This window comes from Protopterus annectens, chromosome 3.part0, assembly GCF_019279795.1.
Source record: "Protopterus annectens isolate FY-2018-M chromosome 3.part0, PAN1.0, whole genome shotgun sequence".
Taxonomy (NCBI): Eukaryota; Metazoa; Chordata; order Ceratodontiformes; family Protopteridae; genus Protopterus; species Protopterus annectens.
The window spans coordinates 136609895-136625007 of NC_056731.1; the positions used below are offsets into that span (position 1 = coordinate 136609895).

Sequence of the window (15113 nt, forward strand, 5' to 3'; positions counted from 1 at the left end):
CCTGTATCGAATCCAACGCTATTCTCTTGGGTGACTTCAACTATTTTTTTTATTTATTTTATTTATTGACATTTGCTCACCAGGAAAGTCCACAGGGTCAGAATAACCCATTTTCAGTGAAGGCTTGGGGAGAAAAGCTCCAGTAACAAATTAAAAATTACTACAGCAAACAACTAAACAAAAATTATTATACAACAGGATAAGATTTACAGTAATAAAAAACATACACATATAAATAGCATTTCTTAGTGATAGAAATATGCAGAGTACAATGTTCTCATGCAGTGAAAATAAATGACAGTGGAACTTGCACAGTAAATAAATGGATAACTTGTTGAAGACATTCAATATAAACAATCATGACAATATATTCTGTGCAATATGAAAGAGATTATAATTTTGCCTTATGGAAGATTTGTAAGGCTTAAATATTGATTAGTATACTTTGTTTAAGAGAAAGTCAGAGAAGTACAGTTGGTGTACTAGTATTTCAGTTGATCTAAAAAAGGAGCATTTTAGTCAGTAAACTCATTGGTATTGGCTTTGGGATTTAGGATGATACAATGGAATGTAGTGATGAGTGGTTATTTGGATTGTATATTAATTTATGAGCAAGAGTTAGTTGAGTGCATTGAATATAATGTGAGAATTCCAACCATTTGAATTCTTTAATGGTGTGACAGTGGTGAGTGGGGTTTTGCAATCCAGAAGAAAATTTGGCAATTTTATAGTAGCGTAATTGTAGTTTATTGCTTAAGGATGTGTGAGGGGTGATAAAGACAGGGGAACCATAGAGGAGTGAGGGAAGTAGGATGGAATGTGTCAATTTTAATCTTGTGGGCTTATCCATATACAGTTTACGTCTATATAGTTTACCTAGTTTTGAGTGGTTTTTTTATTTTGATTGTGTTAAGAATGTGTTGTTCGAATAAAAGTTTATCATCTATAGTGAGGCCCAGAGGTTTAGCTTTAATTTCTGTATTGTTTAGGGAGTAGATTTTGAGCTCTTGTGGGGGTGGTTTGGAAGAGAATATTAGTAGTTTGGATTTTTTTGGGATTAAGTAGTAATTGAGCTTTGTTTAGGTATGTTTCTATGTTTGAGAAGGTATTTTGTGTTATTCTGAGGAGATCTGGGAAGTTGCTGGCCGAGGATATAACTGTAGAATTGTCAGCATACTGGATGAGGGAACTATGTAGAGAGACAGTATGGAGATTATTTATAAATACATTAAAAAGTAACAGTCTAACAATGCAGCCCTGGCTGACATCTACTTTATTAACCAGATAACTAGACTGATTGTTTTGCTATCTTACAAATTGTTGTCTATCTTTCAGGTAGCTAGTAAACCAGGTAGTGGCATGTTCAATACATCCTAATGTTTCAAATTGTTGGAATAGTTTGATATGTGATACAGTTTCAAAAGCTTTGGATAAATCTAATAAAACTACTGATGTCAGTGGACCAGAGTCCACAGCTTGTTCAGAGTATTGGTGAAAGAAAGTAAGGCTGTAATAATACTAAGTATGAGGTAGAAACCATGTTGGGTTTGGGATAAGAAATTGTTGTATGTGAGATGTTTTAATAGTTGGATATGTATGCACGTTTCCAGTATTTTAGATAATGGTGAGAAAATGGAAATTGCTTGGTAGTTCATTAAATTGTTAGTATTTCCACCTTTATGCAATGAGGTTATGATAGATTTTTTCCAAATTTGAGGGACTGTGGATTCAGAGATGTATTTATTAATAAGAATACTGATAGCATAGGCTAATGCAGTTGCACCAAGTTTCAGGCATTCAGAGGGGAGGTTATCGGCAGCTAGGGAGCATGGTCTAAGTTTAGATGCAATTTGAATATTAGAGAGGTAGGTACCCATTTTAAGGAGAACTTTGGAATTTCTTGAGTATTGCTAGTATTTTCCTTGTGAAGTGAGGGAGATAAGTTGGAATTCTCACCAACAGAGCTTGAATTACTTGTCAAATTGTTAGGGGGGTTGCTTGTTATTGGTGAGGGACTGCGGACAAGTTTGAGAATGGTGTCTATAAAGTGGGTGTTAAAAATGTGGGCTACTTGTTCTGGGTCTTTGTCAAGCTATGGCGATGGATTTTGAGTACTTCCAGGATTAAGGAGTGAGTTGACTGATTTCCAAAAAAAATTTGGGGTTGTTTTTTCTGATTAGATAGTTGTGAAAAATAATTTTGTTTGTCATTTTTTTACTAATAATGCTTTAGCTTTTTTGAGCAGTTGTTTGAAATAGATTTAATTTGCTTGTTTTTTACACCATTGTTTCCAAGCCCGGTCTCTGGTGCGAGGAATTTGTTTTGTAGGTTTTGTGAGCCAAGGAGCATGTTTGAGCTTTATTCTTTTGAACCTGATAGAGGCTAAAGTATTTAATGTGTCGAGGAAGAGCTTATTAAAATAGAATACAGCTACTTCTAATGGTAACATTTTTAGTGGGGTCTAATTCTGAGCTGTAAGGGAGTTGTTGAAAGTTATTTGGTTGAAGTTAGTTAGATTTCTAGCTAGTCTGTATGTGTGTGGGGGTTTGGGTATGGGTTCTAAGTGTATACTTGTCCATCAAGTGAGAAACCAACACCAGTACTAATATGAATGCCCAAAGATTCCTGGATGTCATTAATGCCAGCTGCATGAACAAACTAGTTTTAGCCCAATTAGAGAAACTGAAATATTAGTTCTGGTTGTTACCAGTATGCCCCTCCCATGCTCAACACCTTCTGTTACTACATCACTGGTCAAATCTGACCACTTGTTGGTAATATTATGTGTTATGGTGAAAATGGATCTGCCAATAAACTCTTCTCTAAGGAGAACCTACTCTAGCTAATTGATAACCTGATGAAATCTGCTGCTTCTTCATCTTTCTGACACCATTCCAAACACTCCACAGTTGGAGACAATGTCTGTGCTCATCTCAAAGCAAGCATTGAAGTATACATCCCCATAAGACACAAATACAATATTATGTTCAGAAGTAAACTTCAATGGTGGAACCCTAATATAAACAAACTATAAAATAAGAGGGAAAAGGCCCTTAACATATATGTGCAAACTTAATACCCAGTCATCTAGACTAGAACTCAAAAAGTCAATAAGGAACTCAGAAACAAAACCAAATCATCCAACAGTAAGTATGAACTGAAAACTGCTACCCATGTTAAGGACAAATCTATGGCAATGTCAGAAATCAAATAACTAATGCCAAGTGTTGCACACAGATAATGCATGACAATAATACATACTCTTCACCTGAGGATATAGCAAAGGTATTGGCAGATAACTTCAGGTCAAACTTTATTCCTTCATCCCCTAACTCTTATTACTACATGCCCATGGTACCCCTCACCTTTTACCACTGCTAAGCAAGTCTTGAGTGTTCTCTCCACAGCAAAAACCCTAGCTGCATAGTCCTAATAATGTAAGTGCTATACACTGAATCATAGACTCAGTACTAATTCTATTTCAGCTCAGACTTTGCACTGTATTTATACCAGTGGTGTGGAGAGCCAGTTTAGTCATCCCACTCCACATGATATACCTACTACTGACCTTGGGAGCTATAGATCTATAATCCTCACTAGCATAATTTTTAAAGCAATGGAACACATCATTATAGAACTTATTATCAAGGACATAGTCAGTCTACAGTCCTAGAACCAAGCTAGTCTGGGTTTGCTACAGGCACATCTTGCCTAATAAACTAAGTAGACTTCATTGAACAGGTCACTGATGCATTAGATATAAATAAATAAGTTTAAACTCCCTACCTTAACCTGTCAATGGCCTTTGGCACCATTCAACATTCTGGCATTATCAACAAACTAATCAAACTAAATATAAACCCCTATGTTTCTTGGAAGATAGCAAACTGGCTTACCAAGATAATGGCACAAGCTCATCAAAAAGCATAGTAACTAGTATTGTCCTCTAGGGATTTGTCCTTGGACCACTTCTATTTGGCATTTATATCTCTGATGTGAAGGGGGACACCACTGGCCTTTGGCTGACTTAAGTTTGCAAAAAATGCAGACTCTGAGCAGTTAAAAGCTTATAATCTTATTTCCAGATTCTCCAAGAGGGCCTAATACACTCCACCAAAGGGCTCCTGGGCCATGGTCTTAAATTATATGCCAAGAAATGCAGCAATGTGTCCTTTAGCAAACAAGGACACCCATTCGCCAACCCCAAATATGACATCCCCTTGAAAGTAGACCCAGTCATCAGGGACCTGGGCATCATTCATCATTCGTTATCATCATCATCATCATCATCAATACCATCAACCCCTTTTTCCTATTTTTTACATTGGGTCGGGGTAACATGTCAACTGTCTCCATCTCTCCTGAGTCAGTACTACTCTCCTACCTTCTTCAGCAGTCATGCTTGACTGTCATACATCTTCTCTTACACAACCCATCAATCTCTCTGCTGGACGGTCTAATTTACTCTTGCCTTCTTCCTTTCTGTTCCAAATCTTTTTCACCAGATTGTCTTCTTCTTTTCTACACGTGTGCAAACCATTGTAATTTGTTATTTTTGACCTTCTTTGCAATTAGAGCTACATTACCTTCAGTTCTGATGTACTCAGTTCTTCATCTGTACCCAATGTGCATTCTGCCATCTTTTTTCAGGCACTTCACCTCCATCACCTCTAGCTTCCTCAGCTGTTCTACCTTTACTGTAGCATGCAGTAATACTAGTCACACCACTGTTGTATGCACCTTACTTTTCAGCTTCTTTGGCATTCTTCTGTCATACACTACCCCTAACATTTATTCATATTTATTTACTGTCTTTTGTTTAAGTGAAGTCTAACTGGGCACAAGTCCCATTTTCAACAGAGGACTGAGGGAAAAAAGCTCGACATAAAGTACATATTTACAAAGAACAATAGCAAGTAAACATTTCAAACATTACTTTGCAAGTAGTATTGAAACAAATAGTAAAGATATTTATCATATACTTCAGAAATTATATTATTTTACATAAGTTAAAGACACGTTCACATGTAACAGCTGCAGCAATGATAATGCACATAGGTTCTGTACATGCATATTAGCATTAATCAGGTAGAATGTCAGTAGAACAGGAACAGAAAATAGAGGAGGAGGAAGGGTATAAGAAGAAATAATCATGAAAAATATAAGTAGAGCAGTATCCAAAAGACACTGGTGTGAAGGTAGCGCTCCAAAGACCACAAGGTTTTTTAACATAAAACAATTTATTAATCCGCTATTTGTCCTAAGACTTTTTTTTTTTGTTTGTTTAAGTAGAAACAGTTCTGATAGTGGACAGGTTGAGATAACAGCAGATAGGTAAGATGATCAGGTGGGCAAGGAAGGGGTATTAGTCAGAGACGATTATGGATAGAGGTTAGTTGGAGGACCAGGGGTGGGGATGAAAGAATGAGACAGAGATAGGAAAGCTGAATCAATCAGGATGATTGACACAGAGATTGGCAATGGAAGAGAAATAGAAAGAAAGGTGTGTTTAGTCAGGATGTGAGCCTGAGACAAATTAACCAGTGGGCTGCCACCCCTCTGATTCTAAATTTGAACACCTCATTCAAATTTTCCTTCTACTCAATCACCCCTCTCATATACTTGAAGCTGTTAACCTGTTTCACTATTTATCCTTCTATCTCAATTCTCAGCTTCTTCTGATTTGCCCTTTTGCTGCCATTACCACTGTCTTATCTGTACTCAGTTTCATCCCATGTGCCTTCAGTTTTGCATTCCATTCCCCTATCCTTTGTTAAAGGATCTTTTCCATTCAACCTTTTTCCTGATGTAGTCCATCACCAGTATGAACAATAGAGGGCTCAGAGCTGAACCGCAGTGCACATGCAGTCCCACCTGGAATCTGTCTGAGAGACTCAACACTCTTCACACTTGAGTCATTGGTTCCTTGTATATATAGCCTGCACTAATCTTACCAATGTTTCAGGAATTTTAACCACTGCATAACTGCCCAAACCAGCTTTCTTGGGACCTTGTCATAAGCTTTCTCCAAGTCTAACAGTTCACAATTACACTCTTTCCTCATCTCAAGCTTTTTCTCAACTATCTGTCTCATTGCAAACATCAAGTTTGTTGTGGTGCATCCTGATCTGAATCCAAACTGCTCATCTGTCTTATTTCTTTCTCTTATTTTGTACATTTCTTTATCAACCACCCTCTCCAGAATCAGTGACCTGGGCACTTTTGTTGATAATGAACTATCCTTTGATCTCCATGTACCCACTGTCATTCAGAAATCTTTTTATGCAGCCAGACTGATCATCCAGGGCGTATCTTCATTGTCCGTGGAAGTTATTGTCCTCCCTACTCTTCCCTCATTAAGCCCTACATAGAGTATAATTCCTTCTTTGGCATGTACTTGGCTTAAGCATATGGCTCGGCCTGAGAGACTGCAGTGTTCCCTAATCAAGATAATCATGGCTATATCATCCTTGACTTACACTGTCCTTCTCAGTGTGCTTTCCATCTTTTCTGTTTCCCACACAATTTTGCTTGGAACCTTTGTCTGGCCTAGAGAACCTCAAAGGATCCAGTCCTATGTGACCTACTGCACCTACACAAAACAAATAACACCCTTAACACTCAGCCATGATATTTACATTTCTACCAAAATGTAAGCAGGACCTGCTAGTGGCATAAATATTTCTCACAGAGAGTCTGTACTTTTCTTGTTGGAATAGACTTCCTTTGGATATAAACCAAAGTAGTTCCCTCACCATCTTTAAAGAGGCCATATTTAGGTGTTAAAGAGACCCTGGGTCTGCCTTTCAAGCTCTTACTGAAGTGGGTTGTAACTGGGTATTAGTTATTCATGTCTGTGGGTGTTCACAAGTTGGGATCATATGGCAAATGTTCCCCCAGATCAATAGCATAGTATTAACCTATGAACCTATCCTGACAACAGCTTTCAAATAGTAGGGAAATGGGCAAATCTGAACATTGCTGGTGAAATGTCTGTGTTATTTGTTTGCTAGTTTATTTATTTAATTGTTTGTTTAAGTACTTGTGTATGCATTACTCAACATTCATATACTTGCAACACAGATGATGGTCATTATATAGCTTCATATTATATTTAAATTGTTTCTACTTTCAGCATCTTCCTGCATCTGTAGTTTTTTACTTTCATTTCCTTATAACAATTTGCTTATGAGCTCAGTGTAATCACTGACTATGATCTCATCTTTCTTCTGCATAATCACATATATTCCAAACACTGTCTTATATAGAAACAATTTTTTTTTCAGGCTGTCACTACCATGCCCTCACAGTATGTTTGTATATTTGGTCAATTGATTAATTAATAATGATTAATTTATTTACTTATTGACATTTGATTACTGGGAAAGCCTGACTGGGTAGGAGCCCATTTTCAGCGGGGGCTTTGGGAGAAAAGCTTCAAAATTGCAAAACAGTTTAAGAACAATAATTTTCAATCTTAAAAATAATAAAAAAAAATCTACAGTTTAAGTAATTATGCCAAATTATAGATAATAAGTAAACATTGGTTAAGAATTTATACAACTTATATGACAATGATTTAATATTTTGAGAAATTTTAGCCAGTTTATAGGAAAATTAAAGGTAAGTTAGTATAATACAAACAGAAATTGCATTATGAAGTGAGAGAAAAGCAGGCTTTTGGTATATTTAGAGAGAAAACCGGGGGAGAAATTGATAGAAGTAAGGAAACGAGTGAAGAAGGGAGGGTAAGTAGGTAAAGGTATGAATTGGTATTTGTTCACATTTGGGGATATAGTTTATCCTGGTGCTGAGCAAGAACAGAAACAGCTTTTGGCTAGAAAGTCTTTCAGAATGTTTCTTGACCTGATAAATACAGGTAAGGAGATCCAGGCCTTGGCAACATGGTACATGTACAGGCAATAACCAGCAGATTTGATAGTTTTGTGCACAGACAGGAGTTCTTTTGTCATTAGATAGCAATGACCATCTGAGAGCATAGTTGTGTAGAATCTTATTTAGTGTTGGACAAGCAGATGGATGCAGGATAATTTTATAGGTGGTAAGAAGCTTTGTATTTGTTAGTCGATGAGGTAGTTATAACCAATTTAATAGGCTTTGTAGTTCTGTACAGTGGTAGATTCTGAAAGGGGTACTTGTTCCAAATGTAGTAACTTTGTTACAGCATTGTTCAAGTTTTCAGTTTTGTGATGCCTGGAGGTTAGTAAGGATGAGAATGCCATAAAGAAGTGTGGGAAGTAAAAAAATAGTGCCAAGTGAAATTTTGGTTATGTTGGAAGAAAGTTTTGCCTGTGTAAAGCATCCCTAGTTTTTAATGAGTTTTTCTTATGCAATTTTGTATATGCAGATCAAGTTTAACATTATCATCCACAACTATTCCTAATAATTTGCTATGAGAAGTGACTTCAATGGTTGTATTATTAAGACAGAGAAATTTTAACTTTGTTTTTTCATGAGAGAGGGATTTGAGGAAAAAAAAATAGTACTTTAGTTTTTTATAGGGTTGATTATGACTTGTGAGTTGCAAAGCCATGTTTCAGTGGCTGTTAAAATTATCTGAGTAATTTTTGGGGGTTTTGCCTTGTTGTCAGATGTGAACATGAGTGTGGAGTCATCTGTGTACAATATTAGGGAGGCCTGTTGCGTAGGTGTGTGGAGGATGCTGTTGAAAATGTTAAAGAGGATATGACCAAGGATAGAGCCTTGTGGTATATCTGTGCTGACTGGGAGGCATGGAGAGAGTGCCATTTTACTGACTGATACCTATTGTAGAGGTAGCTTTTCAAACATAGATGGGTGGACTGAGACAGAACCAATGAGGGCATTTGAAGTAGAAGTTTGCTGTGACAAACTGTGTTGAAGGCTTTAGACAAGTTAAGAAATAAGGAGATTAGTTTATTTTATTTATTTTATTTTATGTTTGTTTACCGGGAAAGTCCAAATGGGCTGACGACCCATGCTCAGTGGAGGCCAGGGGAGAAAAGTTCCACATAGTAACAATACATAAAGTTTATATATAGTGATGATTTTTATACAATGGACGAAAACATAAACATAGATATGGTAATGAAGCACTAGTACAATCAGTAATGAGAGACATATGATTTCACAATTTGTATTTGCAGTTTGCCATTATCTGTAGCTTGACAGTATTTATATGGGTTAGAAGTGTGGTGTTAGTAGCATGTGAAGGACAGAAGCCATATTGTGTGGGGTAGGATTTCCTCCTGTAGGAGATAGTTTAGGAATTATTTTTGAATACATTTTTCAAGTATTTTGAAGAGAGGATAAGACTGCTATACGTCTAAAGTTAAACAATAAAAAAGCTGAACCATGTGTTAAAACAAACCTTTACATCCAGTTTGTTGAAGTTTAAGTGCTTTCATGTTCTTTTATGTAACTCTACCAAACAAAGAACAAAAGTGCTTATACTTATAAAGTGGATGTAAAGGTTTGTTTTGACACCTGGTTCAGTGATTTTATTGTTTTACTAGTGTAATTCCAATGCTGTATTGGTTTTTGGTTCCATACGGCTAAATGTCTATTGAATTTCCTCCCTTGTGCAGAGGCATAATGTGTGACATTTTCCGGACAGCAGGAAAGTGGGATTCCTGGGCTGACTTCTTTATAAAGATTGAGACAGGGCAGGCAATGCTTTTGACTGTTATTTTAAAGTACTGACTTGGAAGGTCATCAGCTAAAGTAGAACATGTTTTGAGTTTGTTTAAGAGTAGTTTTATATAAAAAGTGGACACAGGTTTGAAGGTGAAAAGTGGCTGTGGTGATACATGGCTCTTGTGCAGGGTTTGGACTAAATGTTGGGAAATTCTTGGTTAGAGATGTTACACTATGAATGAGTTGAATTGGACTGCTGTTTTGAGTGGTAAGTTATTGAAAGAGGGTTTAGGGAAGAATTTTTGGCTGTGATGCAAGATTTATTTAATGGATGTCCAGAAATGTTTAAGGTTTTGTTTACTATTATTCTTAAAGCTATTATAGTGCAGTTTTTGTCTTCATTTATTTGCATTTTAGTATGATTGATACGTATTCTGCAGTTTTCAAGATATTGTGGTGGTTTATATTTTTGCTGTTCTCTCCATGCTCTTTCTATATCCTGCATTAGTATTCGACTGTTTTTGGATAGCCACGTTGCATTTGTTTTTATTCTCTTCCTTCTAGGAGGTGCAGGGCTACTTAGGAAATTCAAGGAAGTTGTACTGAATTCATTTACAGCATCATAAGAGGGAGGATTTTTAGGAAGTTCCAGTTTATAGCTGCTAGGTTAGTAATGAACATTTTTGGGTTTAACTTGGAAAGGTTGCAAATTGTTTTATAAACATACTGTTTAAGTGAATGTGCGAGATGTCTGGTAGTCCAGACTGGGAGATGATCACTGACAGAGCCGGACATTGCATCGGTGGTATTGCGTTTGCTAGGGTCTTTCTACACATGTAGCCTAATAGGGAATTTGATGTGTTGCTATAATGTGGGGACTTAATTAATTGTATGAAACATCACATAAGTTCATGCTAGATGTAGGGTGGTTAGGGTTTCTGTCCAACCAATTGACACTCAAGTCACCTAGATTTATTTTTTCTTGATGAATTGTTATGGATATCCAGTGTAGGATATGTTGTAGTACTGCGGTATTTTCACCAGGAAGGATGGAAAGGTCAGTAATACATATTTGGTCATAACTGCTTTCTTTTCAGGAAAGTTATAAGAAGCTCTGCTGAATTCAATTTTGGTGTTGGTTTATTGCAAGGCAAAATGAGGTAGTTTCTGTGAAATATTAAATCAGTACCACTAGCCTTCCTCTCTCTCTGGCCATTATGGATGATATTGTTGCCTGGAGGTGTTATTTCAGAGTTGTTTATGCTTGCTTAAAGCCACGTTTCATTTGCAGTGAGAATATTAATGATCTGGTAAACACGACATCTGTTTGCTCTGATGGCTTAAAGCCACGTTTCATTTGCAGTGAGAATATTAATGATCTGGTAAACACGACATCTGTTTGCTCTGATGGCTTAAAGCCATGTTTCATTTGCAGTGAGAATATTAATGATCTGGTAAACATGACATCTGTTTGCTCTGATGTTCAGTGTATCTGCTCTCATTACCATTATCATGTTATTATTCTTCATTGCTCTGTTTTGCAATAGATTCTGATTTACTTCAAATCTTGAAAAAGGTGTCTAATCTTACTTATTACTCAGTGGTTTTGTTGTACTCTATATTGCATTGCTTATCAACGATGCACTTAAAATGTGTGATGATAAATTCTTAATGAAAAACTAATTTCTTCTAGAACATTAATAGCATTTTGAAGCATTTTGTTGATTTTTTTCTTATGTTGTCTGCTTTAAGTGTCTTCTATGTGGTCAACAGTTCAAACTAATATCAGTGCATATTTCTATATAAAAAACACAAAATTTCCAGTGCAGTACATCATTGTAAGCATATAAATGTTCATGGGCCATTCTTTTTTTCATGTAATGTTTAATCATTTCCATCTGTAAGACTTTACATAAATCTTTACTTTATTAATAATGTAGTTAACCATTACTTATGACTATTAGAATTCAATAAATTTAGTTGTAGACATTTGAATGGTATATACATTTGTCTATTGTTTGAGCTGGTAACTGGGTATTATTTTTATGATTGCTATCGGAAGCTACTAAATTGCTCTTTAGGAACTTGATTTGGTAATTTGTAAGTTTCCAAAAGCTTGCTAACTTCATAAACTACCACCTATGCCTCTTAAAGGACCTAAAACACATTTCGGAACTGAATGCAATGTGTTCCAGTTTATGAAAAGCAGTGAGAATTAAAGGCAGCATCATAGTTATTCAACTGTGTGAAATAAAATAGAATTCTGCTCATTTACTCCAAACTGAAACACACTGCTCTGTGCCACTGACAGTTTTCAGCCCTGCATTCTTGCTGTATTATTTTTTGAAAGCCTTCCTGAAGTGTATTGTCAGGCCCTGGTGAGTTAAGTACGCTTGAGCTCTGCCTGTCCTTTTTTTTTGGGGGGGGATGATACATTTCTGTTAATAGTAGAATTTTATTAGCAATTTGTTCAACAGGAAAGGGGATTGAAACAGATTCATAAAGCTTTTTGTCTTTTTACAGGTCACTTCTTGTTTCTAGAGGCCACTCCGCTTGGTCTGAAAGGTGACAAAGCTCATCTGAGAAGCTCCAAGTGGAAGGAATCTGGCACATTTTGTACAATGACCTTTTGGTATTACATCACTGCAAAGGTCACAGGACTTATTCGAGTACTTGTCAAAGTAGGATTACAATTTTTTCTTAACATAAGACTTCTTTCACAGAAAATGCTGTAATGTTCAGAATATAAACTGCTCTCAGCTTAGATATTGATTTTACCATGTCTTTCTCTCCAGTAGGAAGTGGGAGAATTCATATATATTCTTACAGTGTGAATAAGAAAGACAGCCTGTGGCACTACTGTAGCAGCATTGCCAAAATGAAGTAGAAATGTGCATGTCTAGAAAGGTAGTCAGTTATACAGGGGGACAGAGAGATAGAAGCCTATGTGCATACATCTACATGCATATCTGCATAGTTGTAGAATTATATCTGGCTTATTATTTGTCACAATGCAGTCAACATTATTTACATGCTTGTAGAGCAAATTACTTTTCAGCATGGACATATAACTTTAAAAATTCATGGCTATTGATTCAATATTTAAAGTAAGAGAAACAGTTTCAAAGTAGATAAATCATGCCTATACACAAAATGCAATAAAACCAGTCTGCTGAAAGACATTTTTATCCATTAATTCATAGCAGTTTTTTATCATGAGAATGCAACAGTGCATCCTATATTGTGTGTGTTTATGTCTATGTAGACATATATCTGTGTTTGATACACACACACACACACACACACACACACACACACATATATATATATATATATATATATATATACACACACACACACACACACACACACACACACACACACACACACACACACACACACACACAGTGTTGTTTTCACCATTGAACTTCTGATACCATGCTGTTTTATGTAAACAGGAGCAAGTCTGAATGATGTTATGAAGGGTTGCTTATATTCCCCAAAACTAGAAATGAATAGCTAGGAGTTATTTATTTAGCTAGTTATTTTTTTATTTATTTAGACATTCATTCTTACATTTATGTTTGTTATTTGGATGTGTAGCCAGGCATTATTTTGGGAACATGTTTACTTTATGACCCTTAATAATAACATTGATATAACTAAAATGTTGGACTCACTTTAATCTTTATATGTACATTCTTCGACATCTATGTCTGTTGTACAGCTCACATTGAAGTGATGGAAAATTTAACCTATGCATATTGAATTTATGCACTAAAGAAAGTCAAGAAACAATTCATTAATTTGTAGAAAAAAAGAACATCTGTAACAATGCAACTCATTTTGAATGTGAACTAAAACTAAGGATAACAAAATAGTTAGGACAATCAGAAATAGCAGTAAATTATTCCATATTTCTTAGCTACTCAACAAGGATTTTTTTCCAGTAAAAGCAAACTCTATTAAAATACAACAATATCAACAAACATTGATTGCAGAATAAAGTTGATAGAAACAAATAAAAAATCTTAAGCCCTATTAGTTGAAGAAACAAACAAAAACTAATAAATATTATAACTCAGACACACATGGCATAACCCATAATATGAAAATACACAATTTTTTAAGCTTTAAACTATTATGACAGGAGTAGAATGTTAAACAAAAGGAGTTTAACTCCTTAAAATTATTTTGGTTAGAACCTAAGTGTTTGTGTACACAAGTAATAAATGTTTTTCTCCAACCATTTCTTGATTCTTCCAAAAGGTAGAGATAGTAGCAAGGGTAGAGGCCAGAACTATTCTAATAGCCATCCATAGGTTGTTGTCAATTAAGCAACTACGCAAGGAATTTTTTTTGTCATATGTTAACAATGTCATTCTGGAAATAAAAAAAGTATTCCATTCCTTTACTTAACTTTCATGAGCTAAGAGATAAATGTTCCACATGTAAGGTGGAAATAAGAAACCATATTTGTGTCCAGAAAACAATCAAATACTATTGTATACCATTTAATCTCTACCATAGTAAAAATTGTAGTCTTCAGGCAGCTCACTGAAAGTGTTGAAAGTACTGTCATAAAAACATAACCTTATCTACTTACTTATCAGAATAACTGTCCATGTGACACACTGGATTAAAAATGTATTCTGATCCAATCATATGACTGGGGAAGAAAAAAAACAGTTAGTAATAATTACTTTACAGCTGTCTATTGGAGATAGATTTTCACTGATGTACCACATCTGTACTGCAGACTTTTATGAAACTATTGAAATATATGGTGAATAGAAGTCTCAGTGACAGAAAAACACTTAGAAAACAGGAAAGGATTCTTTTGCTGTCAGAGAAATCCATTACCATTATGGTGAGATTAAAGTTGTAAAACATTATAAAAACGAATTTCTGCACGTTTGTTATTCTGCTTTACTGTGTCCATTTATATATACAATTTGCATATGAGAGTAAGAACTTTACTGAAATGATTGTGAGAGTCACAGTTACCAGCACAAAATGATGTGTGCTTTGTTTTGTGCTTGCATGTTTATTAGTAGAGAAGCTCTCTCTAATTGATGTGCACAGATAGTAAAGACAGCTTTTGTGTCCCATCTTTTTGAGACCATGTGTATGAACGTGTTCATGCAAAATGATTGAAGTCCTTCTTTAACATATGAAGGACACATGTGGATCTAGAAGTGCATTAAATCAGGGCTATGGGACAGCACAGCTATAGTGTAATGATTGCACATGGAGTTATATTGCACTGAAAAGTATATTGCTAACTGCCTGAAAGCTCTTTGGGTTTTTATTTGATCTCCACATTATATTGCTTTGCTACTGACTTTCCAGTCAGGTTGTATAAAAAGTCCTACAAAAATTGCAAGATATGCAGATAACATTCTGCAGTCAAATACTACAAACCTCTGATTGTTTATGGCAGTTCATGTGGGATGCTACACTTTATACCATGCAGC

The 15113-nt window shown here is 35.6% G+C and overlaps 1 protein-coding gene across 1 annotated transcript in view; it reads left to right on the forward strand.

Moving 5' to 3' along the window:
* Positions 1–15113, forward strand: part of MALRD1 (MAM and LDL receptor class A domain containing 1) — a 3217568-nt gene that overhangs the window by 1401079 nt on the left and 1801376 nt on the right. Inside the window, exon 16 of the mRNA XM_044065510.1 lies at positions 12160–12317. Coding sequence (XP_043921445.1) covers positions 12160–12317 — 158 coding nt within the window. The remainder of the gene's footprint in view (positions 1–12159; positions 12318–15113) is intronic.